We start from the raw sequence: 21,389 nt of genomic DNA on the forward strand, positions 1-21,389 counted from the left end.
TGTACAGTTTCTTGCTGGACCCCTTTAAGCCAAAAATAACTTAAAGTTGCTTTTGATAAATAAGGTGAACTGCTTTCCAGACCTATCTGTGCTCCACACCACAGACAGGTCTGGAGCATGACCTAACTGTGGTCGTTTTTATATCTATTGCATGATTCCAGGGTGTTATGTAATTCAGTTCTGGCACGGAAAACATCAGACATGACAGACAGTATTAAAACACTGATCAAAGACCCTAGTTTTACCAGATTTATGGTAATCTCAGAGGAAGTGATCAAAGATTAGATGTCAGTACAGTAAAAAAAAAAAAGAAAGAAAAAGAACACCCCAGACAGCATTAAAAGAAATCATATTAAAGGATATAGGAGGTTAGGATCAAGCTCGCACTGTGTCTAAAGCTGGAGATCTTCATGGCTCAACTTTGGAAAATCTCTCTCTTCACCCTATTTCTGGCTTCACCCAACAAAAAAAAAAGAAAAGAAAAGCTATTTTAAATGGTAAAAGTGGGATGTGATGTGTATTTATTGTAAAAGCAAACAAAACACTTTCAAACTAGCAGCAATAAATGCTAGAGGGAAACATGCTTACACAAATGATCCAAATGGAGCACACTGAATAAATCCAATGCGCTGTATGTCTCTGGCAATATTTCGGCCATGTTGTATCTTCCTAAAGTGAGCCACAATGTAAATACACAGCTGCTTTTAAAAGTTAGAGAAGAATAGCTGTGTGTGTTTTTTTTTTTTTTTTAAATGATCCCATAGTGGCAGTCATCCAGGGCAGCATTTAATCAGGGGTCGCATATGGATCAGAAAACATATCTTAGGTATCATTTATGCCATGAACAAATTTTCTATTCCTTCCATTCCATTGTGGTCAATGGAGATTGACCCCTGCCTGCTGCTGAGAGCAAGGAGAGCAGGTTAATTGACTCGTTCCGAACTGCGTAACATTTTATCCTTCCACAGAACCTTAGACGATTTCAGTTCTTTTGGAACTTTGACATGGTCACAGGAAACTGATTATGATTTAGCTTAAACCTTCAGAAGTTAACATTTCCAAGGAGTAGATATCCATAACATGCCTTCTTCCTCAAACTAATATTACATGTCACACATACATTTTCACTATTTTCCTCACGCTTTCACTGTATTGCTTTTGTTTCACAGTTGCTCAGGGTCACACATCATGACTGAAAAATATTTACTCACAATACCTTGCTCAAAAACAAAAAGAGGCCTTTGCTTTCTTCCTTTAAAGCCACGGTTTGGTTGATTTAAACTCATTGTGATTCTAAAAAAAAAAAAATTCTTATTCATTTTTAACTTCCTAGTAGCTATTTTCAGATAACTACTAGGAAGAAGTAGTAGTACTAGTAATAGTAGTAGACCATAAAACATTCAAGACTGTGGGAGAGCTTAGAATGCCTTGGACATTTTGTTCAGAAGAAAATTGCTTCTGCCTTTCATTCCTTCTCCTTAGTCTAGACTTTACATCGTGTTCCACATTATTATGCAAGTGATATTTTCTCTGATTTTCTTAAATGGTCAATGCAAATGATGGTCAGTATAATTTTCAAGTCCTGAACTATTACAGTATAAATCAATTTTTACTGAACAAAGCTCCCCATGAGAACAGTAGTTGTTCAAAAATAGAAAACTCAAAATGCAAAATGTTCCAAATTATTATGCACAGAAGATTTTCTAAACATTTTATGGATTATAAAGAACTGCAAACAGTCATTCTTTGAATGTGCAGCATTAAGTGTTCACATGTACTAAAATCAAAAGCTATTTCAATCAAAAACATCTTAACAGACCGAGTTACATGTTAACATAGGACCTTCTTTGATATCACAGCACAATTCTTGATCCATTGAACTTGTGAGTTTGTGGAAAGTTTCTGCTTGAATTTCTTTGCAGGATGTCAGAAAACCTTCCCAGAGCTGCTGGTTTGATATGAACTGCATTCAGATCTTCTGCTTGAGGAAACTCCAAAGGTTTTCAATAGGTCAGAGGTCAGAGGAGGATGGTGACCACACCATGAGTTTCTCATAGCAGCCAATGACACAGTGGTATTCCTTCCAGCATTCATTGTCATGATGAAGATGATTTTGCTACTGAAGATACGGTTCTTCTTTTTGAACCATGAAAGAAAGTGATCAGTCAGAAAGTCCATATACTTTGCTGAGGTCATTTTCACACCTTCAGGGACTCTGAAGGGGCCGACCAATGATTCTCCACCAATGATTCACCAATGTGACTTCGGCCCAAAGCATGACTCCACCACCTCCTTGCTGACGTCACAGCCGTGTTGGGACGTGGTGGCCGTCCACCACCAATCCACTACTGCGTCCATCTGGACCATCCAGGGTTCCACAGCAGTCATCAGTGAACAATGATTTTAATTTTAATTTTCTGTTTGAAAATTAATCTTCATGTACGGCTGGGCCCACTGGGACCGGTTCTGCTTGTGAGCTCTGGTTAGGGGCCCAATAGTAGGTTGATGCACCACAAGCCTCTGGAGGATCCTCCACCTTGAGGTTCCAGAGGCTCCAGCAGCTTCAAATAACTGTTTGCTGCTTTGTAAGGGCATTTTAACAGCTGCTCTCTTAATTTGATGAATTTGTCTAACAGAAACCTTCCTCATTTTGCCTTTATCTGTACAAACCCATCTTTGTTCTGAATCAGCCACAAATCTCTTCACAGAACAACAACGCTTCAGTTTTAGTTAAATATCTAATGTTTTCATACCTTGTCATACGGCACTACACTATCTGATGATTTAGGTCAGCAGAGATCCTTTCTCTTTCCTATATTGCTTGAAACCTGTGGCCTGCTTAATAATGTGGAACATCCTTCTTAACTAGATTTCCTTTCATTGAGCTCACCAGACAAACTAATCAACCAGCTCTCTGAAATTAATTATAGTGATTCAAAGAGCCCTGATGCACAATACCATCTATACATTTAATAGCACAACAAAAAAAATTATCTTTATGACACTTTAGTCCAATTTGCATAATAATTTGGAACACAGTTCCAATAATATAATACATATAATATAATATAGTATAATACAGTGCAGGCAGTACAGCAACGTCACTGTTGAGGTCACCGTTATCCCATGAAGTATACTTAGTTGTCCCTTTCTCCTCACTGATAACAGGATTATTTTTGATGATTTGTAAAGTACTTGAAAATATGGCTTAAGCAATTGGACACAATGTTAAAACTATAAGCCACCAGGACAACTGAATCTTATTTCCTGGTTAATGAGATTCAGTATAGCTGATAGGAGGCGTGAACCATGAGGATTGAATGGTAAAGCTAAATCAAAAGTTCAACAAATTGAAAGTTAGAAGCTGTGTACAATTAGGGAACCAAGTAATTGTATATTTTTGTTTTTTGTATCAGACCAGTTTGTCTGGTGAATAAACACAGGATACATTTTCACTGCAATATCCGGAAAGGCTGAGAAAATAACTGTCTTGCTCCCTTATTGTACACTTTAAAAATCTGGCATTTTAACATGGGTGTGCAGGCGTTTTTAATGTCCACTGCTTATGTCTCACTTTCTGTCTAAATGCCTTTTGCATTTTATTCATGAAAGGCTTCCTTTTTCATGTGGTCAGAGTGGTTCTGTGTGAATGCAGGAAGCACCCGCCCTGCTGTGAGAGAAAAAAAAAAAAGACTGGTGATTCAAATCCTTTCGCACATCCTGGAATATCCACTGGGACTCCGGGATGAACAAGATATTTTGTTTTTCTTTAGATAAAAACAGCAAGGTGTACTATCAACAAAGCAAGAGCAGAATATACGTATGCAAAAATACAACAATGTAGCTTGATTACAGCTCTGAAAAAATGAAAAGATCAGTATAAATGTTTATAGTTTCAAATTCAAAAATATGTTATTAATGCCAGAGGAAAATTATAAATCAATCCTTTTTCTTTAGTTTCATAAATTATGTATATCTCTCCTGTTTTTTTAAATAAAAAAAATTGTTTTGACCTTTTCCCTGCAGACATGAAAAATGTCACAAGAAACACAAAGAAAATATTCATTTTTAAGACATTTTTAATTGCAGAAGAGTTTAAAAAATCAATAAAGATTTTCAATCAAAGTTGTCGTTTATCCTCCCTTTGCATTGCTTCAAAGTAACCATCTGATTTTTACAAATTCATTCTTTAGAACTGAACTGAACAAATGGCTTTACGGTCGGCTCCTTCTTTAGAGATGTATTTGCAGAAAAGTTGGCGGAAGAAAAATGTACAAACTTTTTTTTTTTGCAGTCAGTCAACCAAATTTACCTTTGCAACAATAATAAAATCTGCATTGCTAATAAAATAGTTGTCAACCACCACTGTAGGTATCTAGTGGGAACTCATCCACTCTTGTGCGTGGCAAAAACACTGCAGGACAAACGGATTTATCTCTCTAGGATTATAATTTCTTGCCTTTACAGGAAGTATGAAAAAAAAAAAAAAGCATGTTCTAACCAAAACGCCAGCAACGTCCTCTCAGCGGGGGTTCAATTTCATGAGCGAAAATGACAGGGTGTTTTATTTGTTTGGGTTTTTTTTTTTTTTTTCATTTCAACTTCAGGGTTAAGCCCCGCCCCCTTGCGACTCGTCTCCTTGGAAACAGCGACAGTAAGCGAGGATAAAACTTGCATCATAAAAGGTTGTTTGGTGAAACAGTGAGGAAAAGCCTCACTAAGACAGGTATTTGGTTCGTATTTTTTGCTAGTTGTTGAAGTGTTTGCTATTTTAAACGTGAAGCATTTTAAAAAATAGCCATATGCTACACTAGTTTGTTTGTTTTTTTAAGCTTTCTAGCATTCCGAGTTAGCAGCACCTGTCAGGTAAAGCACTCACCGTCTGCTCAGGTATTCTTTGTTTCTGTGAACTTTGGAACTAGCGTTGTTTTAAAATAATAACAATAATAAAAAATAATAATGTGGCTCTTTTGTGTTTGTTTTGCTTCTGTCAACACTTTCCTTAATTTGGCTCATTTTGATTGTTCATTGAAAGCCACAATGTTATCAGTTCGATAGGTTTGACTGTTGAATCTTAATCAAAGCTTGATGGACTTTGAGGAGTTCGAGTGCGCACCTGAAGGCGGGTCTCTGAAGTCTGGACTCTTCGATGTGATCCTCCGCAGTTTTGATGAAACAGAGGGTAAGAAGCAGCTTCGGGCTTCAGGCTAAAGCTATATGGAAAAAAATAACAACACACACTGAAGTACATACGCAGAATTAAAAGACTCATTTTTTTCCCCTCCTTGTCTGAAGTTAAATCAAACCAAACTTGTCTTGTTTTAGGTCAGATTTAGTCGGATTTACCAAAAATATATATATATATTTCTGCTTGCTAAATGTCACAATAATGAGAGAAAGGATATGTCAAAGATTTATCTTTTATTAATGTCTTCAAAATCAGAGGAGGAAGAGGCAGAGGAAGAGGTGGTGGAGGTGGAGGATGTATATTTTCATGAAGAGCCAGCCCCTCCTCCTGATTTGGACTGGGTGGAGGAATTATCTGAGTAAGTATTTCTATTATTCATTGATTTACTAATATTTATCCAGTTCTGCACCTTGCCACTTCTCTCTGTTACAGTGGTCCCAGTATGGAACTGTTTGACATCAAACACTATATTATCTAGTTTATCAAGCACTGACAGCTTCTATTTTCGCCATTATATGCTCAGAGTGCAACCAGACTCTCCAAGAATAACTGCAGTAAGTGCAGTGCCAGACAAAATTATTGGCACGGCCAGTTAAAGAGCTGTAAAAAACAAACAAACCAAAAAAAAAACAAATCCCTCTTTTATTGCAGTAGCCTAATCTCATTGTGAAGAACAATCCAATCTTTAATTTGGTTTATTTTGTTTTTATCAAAACCACAGGTGGCTTAGTTAAATTATGGGATAATGGTTCCACTCCCAATATATTTGCTGTGAATATTATGTATTTATTTTTACTGTTTGATACGCATTTCTAGGATCTCAGTTAGTGACTATTAACTGACTGTATTGTGTCCTTGGAGTAGAAATATAACAAGAAACTGAGGGCGGTTTCCTTTATCCTGTGGCTATTAGTCTGTATAAGGTCTCATATTAATTGTGCAACCATGTGAGCAGAATGGAAAGGGAATAAAAAGTAGCTGATACTTACTGGTAGAGATTTGATTCTTAAAGGGGCAGTGTTAGGTAGAATCAACTTTTTTGAGCTTGTTATGTGATTCTTCCACCATAAACATACCTGGAGTGTTTCCTTGATTGTTTCATGCATGTTTGTGGAAAGTCCTTCAATCTCCCGTGGCAACCATTCAGCAGTGGAAAATGCCTCGGTGGACCAAACGTTGCCTTTGAGGCTCAGCTCCCCCCTTGGAGCTGCAGTTTCCGAGCATCCGCCTCACTGGGCAGCTCTCCCCCCGTGGCTCCCCGCTCAGCTCCCTCAGACTAGCCAGCAGCAATCAGCAAACAACTGCATCTGCTGAGCTCACTATAGCTCTCTATAGGAGCTAATCTCACTGCAACCTTGGTAAAAATGTCCTTTAAGGGTCAACAGAGGAGCGATGTGTGATGACTTTCTGAAGGCGGATTTTCAGAACGAACAGGAGTTCTTAAAAAGATAAAGGCCCAATTTCAAGGCTTTAAATTGTGAAATCAAATTTCTTTTAAGTTATATTACATATAAATAGCATTCTTACAGCAACTCAAATTAACCGTTTCTCGATTGTGCTACATAATGGCATTGTGTGCTTGGAAAATACATAATAATCCCAACCAAGGAAACCAATGAAATCTGCAGATCACAAAGTCTCCCTTACAATCATTAAATGCTATCCACATGCCAAGCTGTTTTTTGGGGGAGTTCTGCCAGAAAAGAAGCAGTAACTAATGTAAACACGGAGTTGGAACTTTAACTTGAACTCTGTGCTAGAATTTGGCATGAAACCAAGGACGATTATGTGGAAAAGCACCTCATGCCTGCTGTAAAGTTTTGTGGTGGATCTTTGTTGCCTCTGCCAATCAACTCTAAGGTCTCCTTGTCTGAATATTCCACCTTAATGTCATACATACATACAGTTAATTTAGCTAAAATGTATTATTTCATCACATTAGATGTCCCCCCTCCCCACTTGATAAATCTGCTTAATTAAAGCTTGGATTACTTAACAGTTTTCATTGTGAGAATCTGTAACTGCAGTAAACCAGGCCACAGTTGCACCAAAAACTGTGGCCAGCACCGTAAATTCTTATATTTACATAACTCACATCCAGGATGTACATTAACTATGCAATACATTTTCCTCGTGTCCTTCTTCGTCATTCCCAAGTGAGAACGAGGGCGAGGACGAGGGCGAGGGCCATGGCGATGGCGCCGGCGACTTTGCACCTGTGGCCAACAATAGCAAGCAGAGGACTTTTGCCGAGATAGCACGGATGTTCAAGCTGAAACGAAACCTGGACCAGATTGACTCGTTTTATCGACAGAAGGAGCATGACGTGCAGAAAACCAGGTCTGGACCTGCCACTCATCGACCTCTAGAGCTAACTTTCCTGTTTAGCCCGGATCAAGTTGCATGTGCCTCTCTGGAATTGGCAAACACCTCCACATTACACATCCACGCCGGTCTCATTGTCTCAAATGGTTTGTGTTGAGGTTTGAGGCTTTGTACAGGTTGGTCCCTTTGTTTTGTTTTGTTTTTCCTGTTTTCCATAATCTTCGCTCTGTTGCCCTTATCACATGGGGGAAATAATTTTTGGACCAATTGATTCAGCAATTTGTGGGAAATCATTCCTGCCAGAGAGCGAACATTTCTAGTAATGACCTCTCCCTTCACTTTTCTTTCCTGTTTTTATTTGTCTCCATGGCAAGCCATTAAGCACCTGATGAACTGTGATGCAGTCTCCATAGAAATGTCAGTCATCATCATTCAGCACAAAGCAGCAGTGGTCAGTGTGGAGCTTTAGTGCTCTCTGACTAAGCATCGGTTTTATGGAACATAAGCACAGCTGGCTTTCAAACGGTCTTCATCTGTTATGTTACAGTCTACATCGGTTTCCTCTATCAGGAGCATTTTCCATCAGTCACAGAATGTAGCTTTTTTTTTCCCTCCCTGAAGAAAACAAGTAATAATTTCAGCATTTTACACCAATCAAAATAAATTTTTCAACTTCCAGAATATACTGACTAAATTAGTTTATTTTTTTTTAGGATTCAACCGTTGCACATTTTGCCACATTTCAAAAAAAAATAAGGACGTTTGTGTATATTCAAGTTTGTGGATTTAACATGTCAAGATGTAAAATGAAAAAGAAAACTTTCACCAGTGTAGCTTTTCATTTTTCAACTTTTTTTTTTTCTTTTTAGAGAAAAGCTGAACATTTGCTGTCATAATATAAAATGCTGCTTGGAGCAGAAGGACCAACTGGAGTGGGAAATAGAGCAGCAGAAGGCAAACGACAACAGGTGAATATAAAATAAATAAACTCATCTGCACCAGGGGTGGGCATTTACTGCAGTTCTTTAAGTAAGTAGCATCCTGAAGAAGCCTATTTCAAATAGAACAGTATTTGTGTCTGTGAGGCTACGAATGCTGTGCCATGCAGTCTCAGCTATACAGTTATCTAAAAAAAAGGTTATAGATGGCATTTTCTTCACTCATTCCTGTTCTTATTTAACAGTGTGGCGGTGTTTCGACTGAGAACCCAGCATGAGTTGTTGTGTCAAAACCTGCAGAATGAAGAAAAGCTGGAAGGCCAAATCCACACCAAACTGAGGCAACAAGAGTGGGTTCAACGTGAAGACGGTTTGTTTGTTCCAACATGGTTTGACAGGCACTCCAATTGCATGAAAAGGGCAGTTCTCTCATTAGCTCTGATTTGCCCACTGCCTCTGCTTTGAGGAAGTAAACAAAAAGGAATGAGAAATACGACGCAACCAAGAGAAGGACTTTACTGTCGAGAGTTTCTTATGTTATTATTGCTGAGTTGTAGATAAATTGAAGTTGGTTTTTATTTCCAAACATTGCAAAACTATTTTTCAGTTTTGATGTTTGATAAAGCCTTGCAGACTCCTATCTGCAGTCCCATGTTAAGAGCTAGACTAAATCCCGCATCAACAAGACGTCGGTACATTTTGTTCTGCTTACTTCCAAATTTCTCCTCTCCTAAGAATGGAGCTGAATATGATTGAGGTGCAGCTTGGCAACATCTCCAAAGTCCACCAAGAGATGGAGGAAGATGAGCAGCTCTTCGAGGTCCTTAAAGCACAGAAGGCGGTAACAAGGTTGGAGCAGGAGAGGAAAGTCAGCCAAAACCGTCAACGCAGGATAAAGCTTTTCATGGAGTAGGGCCAACGACAGCTTGCGTCGTTCATCACACTGAAACAGAATGCATACGTTATCATTTCCTGATCTTTGTTTCTCAATTGATCAAACCCTTTTGTTTTCCAGGCATATAGGAGTAAGGAAAACACATTTCCTTAATGTTTTGAAATCTTGTTTGTGTTCTGATAGTGAACAGGCAGCCAAGCTGAGGAAGGAGGAGATCGAATGTCAAAGGAAGACTGAAGAGTTTCGAGCAAACCGAAAGATAGCTGCCAAGTACTTGAGGCAGAGCAATAAAAGGTAATCCTCAATAAACCCCAAACAGAGTTACGTCGCAACAAGACAGTCACTGTCTATGACTTTTAGGAGAGTCGGTCTGTCCTATTGATTGTTCACTGGTGCAGCGTCAGTGCATTAAACGGAAAATAGACAGGACATATGTAAGTGCTTTGATTCCAACACCAGTGTTGTAGATGAGAACGAAAGGGATCAAAATCTGGTACTAGTTCATAATATGGGCATCGTGGCTTCTGTCCACTTTAAAAAATAAAACTGATCTGTCACTTGTGCCCCGTACAAGATTTTTATTGCTTATTTGCATATATCATCAATGGGAAACAGGCCCTTTCTGTGTTGTCCACTGTGTAAGTACGGTAAGAAATGAGTTGAGTCATTGAATAATGACTCAACTGGCTTCTAATTTTCATGTTGCTACGCAGTACTAAAGAGTTATTTAGCTGTTTTCTTCACTACAATTAATCATCTCTAGTTTAAAATCTGAAATAGTTAGATTGCTAAAATGCAAACTGGATCATTCAAACTGGATAATGCAAAATGGAGAATTATTTACGACGCAAGTTCAGGTTTATGAAAACCGTACTGTATTACGGAATCCAAAAAAGGAGATGTTTCAATGTTTTTCTTTTGGTATCAGACTATCTCACTGACAGAAAATGCAAAATATAGATGGGTCAAACCCTGGACCTAATTGTGGTAGATTGACATTAGTTTGTAAGGAGCATAGGATTTTTACAACTGGTCAAATAAAAATTTACCACAAACTCAAAAGCAGACACTGTGTTGCTACTGTATGAATAAGCTTTGCTTACCTTTCTTTGTAGCTGCTTTGTCTGCATCAGCTGTTTAGTTAGGAATGGTAAGCAACATTTTTGACAGTTCCAGTACATTCATTATAGGGCAAGTGTGATAACAATTAGAGTGTTTATTTAAAGTGTTGAAATTCACATCTTTTCAGTGTGCAAGAACCTATATCACCAAAACAGTCACAAGACGTAAAAATAAAGAACGGATAGCTTTGTCAAATCACATCTCAGGTCTAAGGCTTTGTGCTGCGTGTGGAGTTTGCTCCTCTGCCAAACAGCAAACGCACTCATGTTTTCTCTACACCTCTACGCCGCTGTTTGTGTGCATTTTATTTCTAGGTTACATCAGCAAGTGGCGGAGAAGGAGCAGCAGAACAGGGAGTTTATCGAAAGGAGGATACAGGCTGTTGAATCTCTAAAGTCTAACATAGCAGCCAATCAAGTAAGCAGCAGAACAGAACCTAAGTGTTTTATTTTTTGTTTCAGATTTTTTTTTTTTCCTGCAGATGCCTTATGAGGCCTATTTATACGTTGTCATTTTAGAGTTATTAAAAGGAACAACAACATTGAAAACATTTTGTCTGTTTTAATGAAATGTTTGTTTTTTATTATGCATGCATATGGCATGCAGCCTGTGTGAATGATACATACTTCCCCTGACGTATGTATTTTCCAATTAAAGATAATTATGCTTCTGTCAAATATATCACTCCTAACTTAGCTCTGTTACTTTAGGAGAGTTTACGTGGTCAGCAAAAAAGAGCCAAAAAAAAAGTCCTGAAGAAAGAACAAGACGAAAGACAACTAAAAGCTTCCCTGGAGGCTCAAGGCTTCAACGGTTTCAAACATGTGTACCTGAAGAGACAGCTAGAGGAGGCAAAACAAAAACAACAGTATGTCCTCTTCTCTCCTCTTCTTTCCTTAGCTACATGTATGTCCTCTACTCCCACTCTGCGCAGCAGCGTGTGGGTGCTTTCTCTCTGTGTGCTGAGGAATACATGACCCCATTTCAGCATAATGCAGTGTTGTTGATTTACACCTCTAAGGGAATTCGAAGAGAGCCAGAAGTCAAAGAGACTGGAGATTGTTGCAAAAATGCTTCAGGAGGAACAGCTGGTCAAGAAGAGGAGCAAGGCACCGCCTCCCAATCTCTCATCTCATGACAAGTTCTCATCTTTGAGGCAAGGAAAAGAGGTGCTCCTGTCTCAGTTGGAGCCTAAGCCTCCATCAGCCCCTCCATCAACAATATTGGTGAGAAGGCCTCAGCGTCTATGATGCTATTGTGTCCCATTAAGTATTAACACACCTAGAAGTTTTTCACATTTTGGCATTTAATAACTGCCAAAGTTCAATACTTTTTCCTGGGATTTTATATGATTGACAGCAGAAAATAGTGACTAACAGAAGAAAAGAGGATAATATTTGAACATCCTCTTAACAATGACAAATAGTCTGAGAAGTGTGGTGTGCATTTGCATTTAGGTATGTTTTCTCAGATACCCTTAAATAGATACGCCTTTAGAAACTCAAATGCCTTGTTTCTAAATACACTCTGCCTCAGTACAAATACAGCTGTTTTGGTTGATGAAAGAGAGTTTTAAGGGTGCATTCACACCAGCCCTGTTCAGTCCGCTTCAAAACGAACTCTGAACCTCTCACACTGTGCGTACGCCAACACGGAAGTGGAAGTCAAAAAGAATGTCTTTTACACTTTTTACCGCACAGAATGGTAAGGATTGGGAATCATTTGATTTTGTGGAGGATCCTCTCATTCTCAGGCGAGCATTTCCTTATTTGCAAAATGTTCTTCTTCTTGTTCTTTGCGGTTCTGATTTCAAGAGTACGACGCCCCTAATATGTGAGAAGTTATCATTTGTGAACTGTGAATTATTAAACCCTGCGATGTAGTCGTACAGTTTGAGTTGGAGCTATAGACAGCTACTGTAAGAGTCATGCTGTGTAAGCTCAGCTTTAGACGTCACAAAAGACTTTACACTGGTGTGAAGGCTCGCCTTCCAGCAGGACAGCAATTCTAAACACAAAGCCATAGCAATGGGTTGGTTTAACACGTAAAATGGGAGCGTGATACAATAAATGAGCTGTTCCGTGACAAAATGTGAAAAGGTTCAAGGGGTATTATGGAACCTTGGCACGACAATGTTTGTATGTGAGGTCACAAATGTGTTTCTTTACATTTTCCCAGCATAAGAGAGAGTACAGTACCATCTACGAGTCTTCTTCAACCTCCTCTGACGGCGAAAACTTTGAAATGGAAATGGAGGAAATTGTTCACAAACGCACTGACTACACCACCCCTGCTGACTTCCTCGTAGAGCCGGAATTTTCCGGGCTGTGGGAACAAGAATGCAAGGTGCGCTAAAACACCACAACCTTTCAGTCTAAAGCAAATTCATCTGAACTGCTAAATATAAAGAGCCATAAATCATGTACTATTCAGCAGCCACGTAAATATTCTGCAGGGAGCAGCAAAGGCTCCAAATGCTTGGTGGAGAGGTTTTTATTGAGGTGTTGGGATCAGGATGGTATATCATATGAACCACCTCATGCTTACAGTGAATCTTATTTCTGGCAGGTGAAGAGACATAGAATAACACGATCTGTCAGGTCAGGTAGCACAAACCTGTGTGAAACTCAGCTAAAGTATCTGAGATGCTTGCCCACATGGATAGACATCTCCCAGGAGACCAAACTTAATCAGTAAATTTCAGGTGTGTTCACATTACAAAAATCATTCCTCTGAAGGACTCCAGCTTGATCGAAAATACATACCTGTAAAGTTTAGGCACTGTGTATGCTAGAGTTTTGGTATTTTTCTGTTGACACAGTGTGTCAAAAAACAGATGGATAAATATAACATCACATTTACAGTGTCACCAAGAGCACACTTTGTGATGATGGCACACATTTCGACTGACACACACACTATTCGTAAGTGACAATAATATCCACCTGCCAGCTTCGGTGTTATATTTAGGAACAGCTTCTACTTCTACTTTACTTTTGTAAATCTCTGTCTAAAATGATGACGATAACAAACACAATGGTTATTTAATTACTCAAATTATGCTAAAGCTTATTTTTAAATGTATTTTTATTATTTTTCTAAGAATACAATAGACCTAAACATCGAGAATTAAAGCACAGACATGGGATAACAAGGTAGGTGATTAAACCTGCACTTGTTCTTTCCACGTACAGGGGAGATTATATTTTCCAAAGATATAGGTTTCAGTTCTTATCTTCAAAACAAAAGTTTATTGGGTTCCATCACTACTACAGATTATAACTGTTAAAGTTTTGCGCAGATATTAATATGCAATGTTGCATGTCTGTTCACTGACAGATGTTGTTATTGTATTACTCAAGCACCCAGGCAAAGATTGATGTAATACACATGGAGAACTAAGTCCAGGGCCAAGATAATATAAAAAAAATCTAAGGCAAGAAGTGCAGGCATGCAATTGAAATAAATCCCCAAAACACAGACTGGTAACTGTGAAACAGGAACATGTGGGAAACAACCCGATTGAGAGCAGCTGAGGAAGAAGATCAGTGATGGAGGGAATGAAAGGGAATGAATGGAAGAACAGAAATAGAAAGTCAGACTACAAACTGTAGAACAGTAGAACAGTTCTACAGTAGAACTGTAGAACAGTATCCAAACATAACATTACCAAACATAACATTAATCTTTCATGAGAAAGATTCAAAATGTACAGGAGATAGGGAAACTTAAACAGCAGAAAAATAAAAATGCTAGCAAACCTAGTTATCAGTGTGTCCAAAATGTGTCCGTTCTGCCAACTTGTTTCTTTTTTTTCTTTTTTTTTTGAAAACTTGATAATAAACTGAGGTGGTAATTAAAATAAATACTTTGGGAACCTTTTCTTTAGGCAACAGAAACATTACGAAAATTTTACTGAGCTCCTGGACTGGAAAAAGGAACATATGAAATATTTATGTACCAGACGCAAATACCCAGTGCAGCATTGGATGTACTGTAACATTTAACAATAGAAGAAAAAGATTCAGGGTTGTTATTTGTAGAAAATCCCCAGTCACCTTTAAACCATCCTTTCAAACTTTTAAATCAATTCAACTGTAGGTAGCAAGAGAATATCTCGTGGAACTACGCTTAAAGAACTCCTTAAAGTAACTATTAACTATTATATGTACTTTTCAGCAATCACCAAAAGTTTAGAAAGAACAACAAGAGTAGGAGTGTCTCTGAATTAGCTCACTGCCACAGAGGTGAGTTGACTCACTGTCTTATTCAGCATCCTAAAGTAGTTGAAATGAAGGGCGACAGGCTTCGCTTCCCATTGCGTTGGTTCCTTTGAGGCTTCAGAGCGAACACAGCGTTACAGCTCAGAGATCTGAGCGTGTGACAAGTCAAGTGGAAGGGATCTCTCCTGCGAACATACAGATCAGACTGATGCCCTCATTAAAGGCTACAGTCCAGTACAGCAGTCAAATACAACAAAACAGCAAAGCTAACGAGGTGAATCGTGGGGAAGGAGGATGGCGATTAGATGTTCTCTTTGTAACAAAGTGTTTGCAGTAGTTTGAAAAAAACAAAACTCCAAATACTAGGATACCAGACCACACAGTTTTAGATGTAATTTGAATTATTACATGACCTTTTTGTCATATTTTGGGGAATGAGCTCCATATACTGTACAGCTGCTGTTGTATTGTGAGCATGATTTTTTCTAATAATATGACCGAAAGATGAAGGACCTGAAATATGTAATCTCATGTAATGTTAGACAGACTGCAAAAAGAGATTATTTGTCTGTTTCTACAGTTTATGTAGACATCTAGTGTGGAATGTGTTTTCAATAGCTTTTCTTCTGCTTCGTGGTCACAGAAGCCCGTCTTATCTTCTGCAAAGTCAGAAGTTAAGGAAGCTGAATCCAGCATGGACAGCGGGATGTTAAATGCGACTGGCAGAAGGATTCTGAAACAGCCGCCATTCTCCAGTAAGCCAGAAGTCGTCCTCTTTAAGGTACTAACTTTAGTAAAAGTGCCCCCCCAAAAAACATACACAATGTATAACAGCAGTTAATTAATCGTGCAATGTGGAATTTTACGTTTTTTTCTGCTGACTGATATAAGCGATCTGTTTTAGGATTTTGACGTTGGGAAGAGGTATAAGAAGAAAATTGTCCTGACAAACATCTCCTACACTATTAGTGTTTGCAAGTTTATCAGAATCTCTGCAGAGCTTATGGAGTTCATCTCTGTCAAGTAAGCGAAAGAGTAAATAGTTTGTCTGAAACTGTAGCTTGCTGTTTGCTGTTCTTAGTTGGTTTAACTAAGAAGCTCCCCTTAGCTTCAGTAATGCTTGACGAAGTTTATACTCAAGTTTGGTTGAATATTCAAACATTCAACCAAAAAAAATAATATTTTTTTTGTTTAACTGTCTGTTTTAAAAAGGCATAAAAGAGTGACTTGAATTGAAGAAAGTTAATAAAACAACATAGTTTACCATTACAGTTACAACAAACTGAATCTGATGAAAAATGTACTGTTCCTCTTTTATACAGTGGATGAAAGAAACACAAATCAACAGCACTGCTCACCTCATATAACTTTTATCATATTTAGTCAACCGTGCTCCATGTGTTACATTATTATTATTAGCTATTAAAACTTTATAGAGTTAGTAATCTTTAGAGTGTTGAATTTGCTCCAGAAATGCAGCATAATTGTGATATAGTGGCCTCCTAAATTAACATGTGGAAAAATGGGCATCATCTGTTAAAAGCCTTCAGAACACTTATTATTAGCACTCTCTCTTCCATGAGCAGATAGAAACCCTGCCACCATTTGTCATTTTTTAAAAAAATGATGGAATATGCGTGAACGCAAAGCCTGTCCTCCCACATATGGACGCCGGCTTGGATCACCACGCGCACAGCTCCTCTTATGAGTCCCCGACAAATGAGTCAGTCGATGTTTCTTCTATCTCCTCTCTGTGATGCCTGCCAGCAGCTCACAGACCAAGCAGAGATGCATTGTTCTCCAGGTCACTCTCTGAGGATCGCTTTCCCAATAGGTCTTTCATGGCTTGATGTGGAGACTTCTCTCCTCATTCTGCCTGACTGGATGAAGAGTCTTGTAGGCTATGGAAGGGTCAGTTGGAAACTACTGACACTGTTATGGAGCGCGGGTGCGGGATCACTTGTCTGAATGTATCACCTTCTAGTTCTCCATTCCTTACTCACATGTAACAGACATGAACTTCTGGCCACATTTGGAAACTAACACGCAAAAGATCCCAGCTACATTGGTTGTAGCTGTCTTGGTGTCAACATAACACGCTAAATCTTAAGTCTTTGCATGTTATATATATATTTCTAAAAATTGGACACAGTGCTTTGCTACTAATTATCAAACCAACTAAATAACAAGGTCAGAAAACAGTTTTAATAAAAAAAATGCAGAGGGAGAGGGAAGTAGGTCAATTAAGCTAGCTTGACTTTGACAACATTAACATGCTGCAGAATTTGTTGTGTTTTAGCAAAAGAAGTCGACCCACACACCAACTTTGACAAATTCTCAGTAGAGCAGCTGTTTAAATTAGCTTGTCTGCCACACCTTTTACATTCTTCGCATTCACCTTTTTCCTCTGGACTTTGTTCTACTTTGTCAATAACATTATTTTGACAATATACATTGAAGCTTGTGGGTGCAAATGTGGGAACCTGGGGGTGTGAATACTTTCTGAGGACACTTTACCATTATTTCTATCAATTCAGAAAAAACCCCCAGCAGATTTCTAGTATAATTATTTACTATTGAGATTTTACACTTTCCTCTTTAGGGGCCGTTTTTCTCACTGTTAAGTGGCTTAAACAGCGTTGCCGTGGCCACAAAGGCATAACTTGGCGCCTGGCAAGATGGATTCTCTTGCAGTAATATTCTCTGGTGAAATATAATGTTTACACATCACTTCAGGAAGCAGCATACAACCAATCGCAGTACAACATCAAAGCCAGAGAACATGATAAACAGCACAGAAATACGATTGTTAATTGTAAAAAAACCAGAACTGGTTATAATTGCAGGGAAGGTAATTATCTTGTTTTACACCTACCTTTGATTATTCATGTGTACTAGTGTGTAAAACCCCGGTTAGTCACACATTCAAACCTACAATACTGAGATCAGTCGTGATGACCACATAGAACAACACAAACGAGGCTTTTTCTCATCAGCCCATGGTTTCCTCTACGCCCCCTGAATTTCTAAAAATGGCTTCCTCCCCTCCAACACCCATTTCAGAGTGGGCTCCACTTCATCGTTTCTCTACTGAGACACAAACCGGGAAAGCCTGGTTTCTGCCAGATTTGGTAAAAAGCCACAGTGTAGATGCTGCGTTTAGTGACTCTTCCTAGCACGTGTTAGAAATGGGGGTCTGAGCGGAAAACATCCTTCTGGGTTGTGTGTGTTCCTGAACTCAGATGTGAGATAACAAATAAACCTGTAGAGGAAGTGCTGGAGCAAAAATCTGAGTACATAATAACATTTTTTTTTTTTCATCTAGTCCAAGTTAAGAATACTTGAAAATTATACAAACATTAGCACTTTATTGTATATCTTGGCAATAAATACTTTCACAAGTTTAAAACATTAACCCAGGTTTTTTTAATATACTCCAAGGAACATTGAAAGATCTAAACTAAATTTCCTCAGGGACTGGTCTATGTTTCTAAAAGCATTTCACTGAAGTTATTTCAGCCAAAGGAGATAACCTGCTGGACGCAGGTTGTTCAAACTAAATGTCTTCTTTCTTATTGGGTAAAATTGGGTTAATTTGTTTGTTTACGTGTACTTAAATCACTTTTCCTGCAAGAATTTTACATTTATATATTTAAGCATTTCCTAGTAAAGAACTGAATAATTAATGAGGTGTTGAAATGTTCTCATTGACCGTAAATGGTGCGCTCCTCGTTAATGCACAAGATTTGTATGCAAGGGCTTATTTGTGTAATTCTGAAATGTGCAAACAGACAAGATTTGTTTATTTTTTTTTGTATGCCCAAATACTTGAAATGAGGTATGATTAATTTTACTTACAGTAGAAAACCATTTGATGCTTAGATCTGTTTGTTGTTTTAGTACACTTGTTTACGATGGATTCTGAGTTTAAGTGTTTTCTTCTGGGGTCATGTTTATTTCAACAGCAAAATCTGTTGAGTAGTTTCATTGTCAATTCTGATCAAATTAATATTGCAATATTTGGCCTCAAGAAGGATCTCTAGAGTTGGAAGAAAAACATCTAAAAGTTACTCTTTTAGCTCTTCAGCTGTTTTTTCCCCCTCTAAAAGAACTAATTTAACGTAGGATAGAGAGTATTTTGGAAATACGTTTTATTTCAGATGTTTAGACACATCCGACACAGTTTTGAAGCTGCTGTAGATTAGTTTTAGAAGTGGCTGTGAATGTGTACGAGGATCTCTAGCTGTGGCTTTTGAGTAGATTGCTTATCGATTTACTGTGGGTGAAGCCGAGGGGTATTGCTACAACTGTGTAATTCAACACACAGGATTGTCACTGGTACTGTAAAACCACATTTTTCAGCCTCATGGTTTCAGTCCTCTGCAGCGGACACGCTGGCCTCATTCGCAGCAGTTTATATAGGGCTGTAGCAGGCTTTTTCAAACACTGCCTCGCTCAGCATTTAATCCCAAGTGAACTGCTCTATTTTTCTTCGCATGTCTTTTCATGCCACCTGTCTTGAAGTTAGAAAATAGCAAAAGCACTGGTTATTTTTTTTTTTTACCCGCAGATGAAAAGGGAAATGCTTATGAGGTACAATAAGACGTTTTCCACTTACCACCTAGTGACCAGGTGGGATCCTTTCATACATTTCCATTTCACAGCAGTAAACTCTGTATCCGCCCCAAGTTCCCCAACTGAGGACTGAACCAACAGCTTCAAATGGGAGGCCAAAATAAACCTACCGTACTGGTCCATTTGCTTACTGTACTTTTCTGTAAGTACAGAAAGATATTCAGACTGTGTGTTGATTTTACAGATTGTCAAATTAGGCATGGCCATTTATTTTATGCAAATTTAACTTGAACAAACGTTTTTCGAAGTGTTAATGTCCACTAAATGTTTTCACGTTTTCTCACGTTACAACCAAAACCTTTGATGCATAAATTTTAATGCGAAGCAATTTATATAATTTATGATTTTAAAAATGTTTCCTCGTTTTTCTGCAGAGAAGTAGTAGTAAGTTAGGTGAGGCAGAGTGTCATTTTCAATTAGGTCTTGCCACAGATTCTTGATTTGATTAAGGTCTGGAAATTGACTGGACCGTTTGCAGAATTATACGTTGACTCAGGTTCCATCAAAATTTTCTGTGCTGTGAATGAAAATAAACGCGAACATCTATAATAAATCACACTTTTCCAGATTTGGGAATAGTGAGTAGACCCTTTTTTATTTTGTTATTTTACATATTTGCCAGACTGTACTACGTATGTAGGTTTCTGGGTCATAGACTTTTTTATTTTGACTCTATCCTTGTTTAGTAAATCATGGGGTTCTGTGGGGTTTTTGTACTCTTGAAGAAACCATTTTTGAACCAGGTGAAAGTGAGATCCTTTAAACATTTAAACCCTAGAACCTTTTACAATGACTGTAGTTCATATTTGGAATGAGAACATTACTTGTTCGGTAAGTTGTCTAAAAATCTATCTTTTATTTGTTTCAGGTTTCAGCCTCCTGGTTCTTTATCTACTGGGATGTCTTGTGAAATGCTGGTTATATTCCATCCTTTGGTAAGTCCTGTGAGCACTTTATTCAGACACCAAGAGGCTGAAAAACATAAAATGTCCTGCATATTGGGACACACTTTCTATGACGCACTTGTAAACATGCAAAGTAATGACTGTTGTTGCTTTGTAAGGTCTTTTAGTGTCTTGTCTTGCCTTTCCTTTTTTTTAAATCATTTTTTTAAACTAGTAGTTTGGTACTAAAATAATATCTTCTGTTTGTTAGAACAGAGTTATCTTTCACACTGAAGTGGTTCCAAACCATTTGCCATGTGGGTCCATATTGTTGGGTTGAACGTACATGCGAACTACAAATTTAAGCTAATACATACATTTTTACCCCAAAAAAGTAAACGGGCAAAAGCTTAGTGAAATGAAATGTTTATTTCCTCTTATGTCAGAACCCAATTTCACTTATCTGATCGCTGCAGATTAATGAAGACCTGGAGGGAGAATGTTATTTTGAATCAACCTTTGGTCCCTTCTCTGTGCCGGTCAGATGCACCATAAAGAAATGCAACGTGAGTAGACTCATTAAAAACCAAAAGATTGCTTTTACCTGTTGTTTAATTAGCCTTCTAATCTGATTTGGTTAATTTTCTCCTTTTTCTTTTATGCAATATTTTTTTGTCCATTTGTATTGACTCTACCACACATGTACAGTGTGCATCTAGTACTTAGATATGTGTCTGTTACATGAAATAATAAAATAAATAAATATAAAATAATAATGACACAGGCAAGTCTCAGTTGTACTCTTGGAGACGACATAAAAAATGCGAGTGATAACTTCACAGGTTTGGTACACGGCACCTCAGTCCAAACAAGCCTAAATCTCGTGGGCATAAAAACTAAGAAGCATCAAAAAAAAAAAAAGGCTATACACTCGAGAGAACAGTGGAGCCGAGTACAACCTGGCACAGGAAAAAACAAGCACATATGGTAGAGATACACACAGGAGAGATGTTTACTCACAGGTGAAACTTCATAGCACTGTCCAAAGGAACAGAAGAGGAACAGGAAAAAGGAGGATACTGAACTATTAGTCACTGTATTCTTTTCATCTTGTTTCATAGGAACAGCACTTCATGACTAAGTTGGTACACCAGTTTAATTAAGCTCACCTTCTTTAAT

General features: G+C 38.1%; 1 protein-coding gene across 5 annotated transcripts in view; it reads left to right on the plus strand.

Moving 5' to 3' along the window:
- Positions 1–4,631: 4,631 nt before the first annotated feature.
- Positions 4,632–21,389, plus strand: part of cfap74 (cilia and flagella associated protein 74) — a 55,631-nt gene continuing 38,873 nt past the window's right edge. The window contains exons 1-17 of one of the 5 annotated variants that reach the window (XM_028013107.1): positions 4,632–4,726; positions 4,841–4,866; positions 5,085–5,182; positions 5,444–5,546; positions 7,346–7,528; positions 8,383–8,481; positions 8,697–8,801; positions 9,187–9,360; positions 9,530–9,640; positions 10,783–10,885; positions 11,179–11,336; positions 11,490–11,694; positions 12,647–12,814; positions 15,335–15,472; positions 15,596–15,714; positions 20,195–20,261; positions 20,687–20,776. In XM_028013107.1, coding sequence (XP_027868908.1) covers positions 5,089–5,182; positions 5,444–5,546; positions 7,346–7,528; positions 8,383–8,481; positions 8,697–8,801; positions 9,187–9,360; positions 9,530–9,640; positions 10,783–10,885; positions 11,179–11,336; positions 11,490–11,694; positions 12,647–12,814; positions 15,335–15,472; positions 15,596–15,714; positions 20,195–20,261; positions 20,687–20,776 — 1,917 coding nt within the window. In that variant the 5' untranslated portion in view covers positions 4,632–4,726; positions 4,841–4,866; positions 5,085–5,088. Of the gene's footprint in view, positions 4,727–4,832; positions 4,867–5,050; positions 5,183–5,443; positions 5,547–7,345; positions 7,529–8,382; positions 8,543–8,696; positions 9,361–9,529; positions 9,641–10,782; positions 10,886–11,178; positions 11,337–11,489; positions 11,695–12,646; positions 12,815–15,334; positions 15,473–15,595; positions 15,715–20,194; positions 20,262–20,686; positions 20,777–21,389 lie in introns of those variants that run through there. The other 4 variants (XM_028014691.1, XM_028013886.1, XM_028016314.1 and 1 more) reach the window with 4 other exon arrangements.

Source organism: Xiphophorus couchianus, chromosome 1 (genome assembly GCF_001444195.1).
Source record: "Xiphophorus couchianus chromosome 1, X_couchianus-1.0, whole genome shotgun sequence".
NCBI lineage: Eukaryota > Metazoa > Chordata > Actinopteri > Cyprinodontiformes > Poeciliidae > Xiphophorus > Xiphophorus couchianus.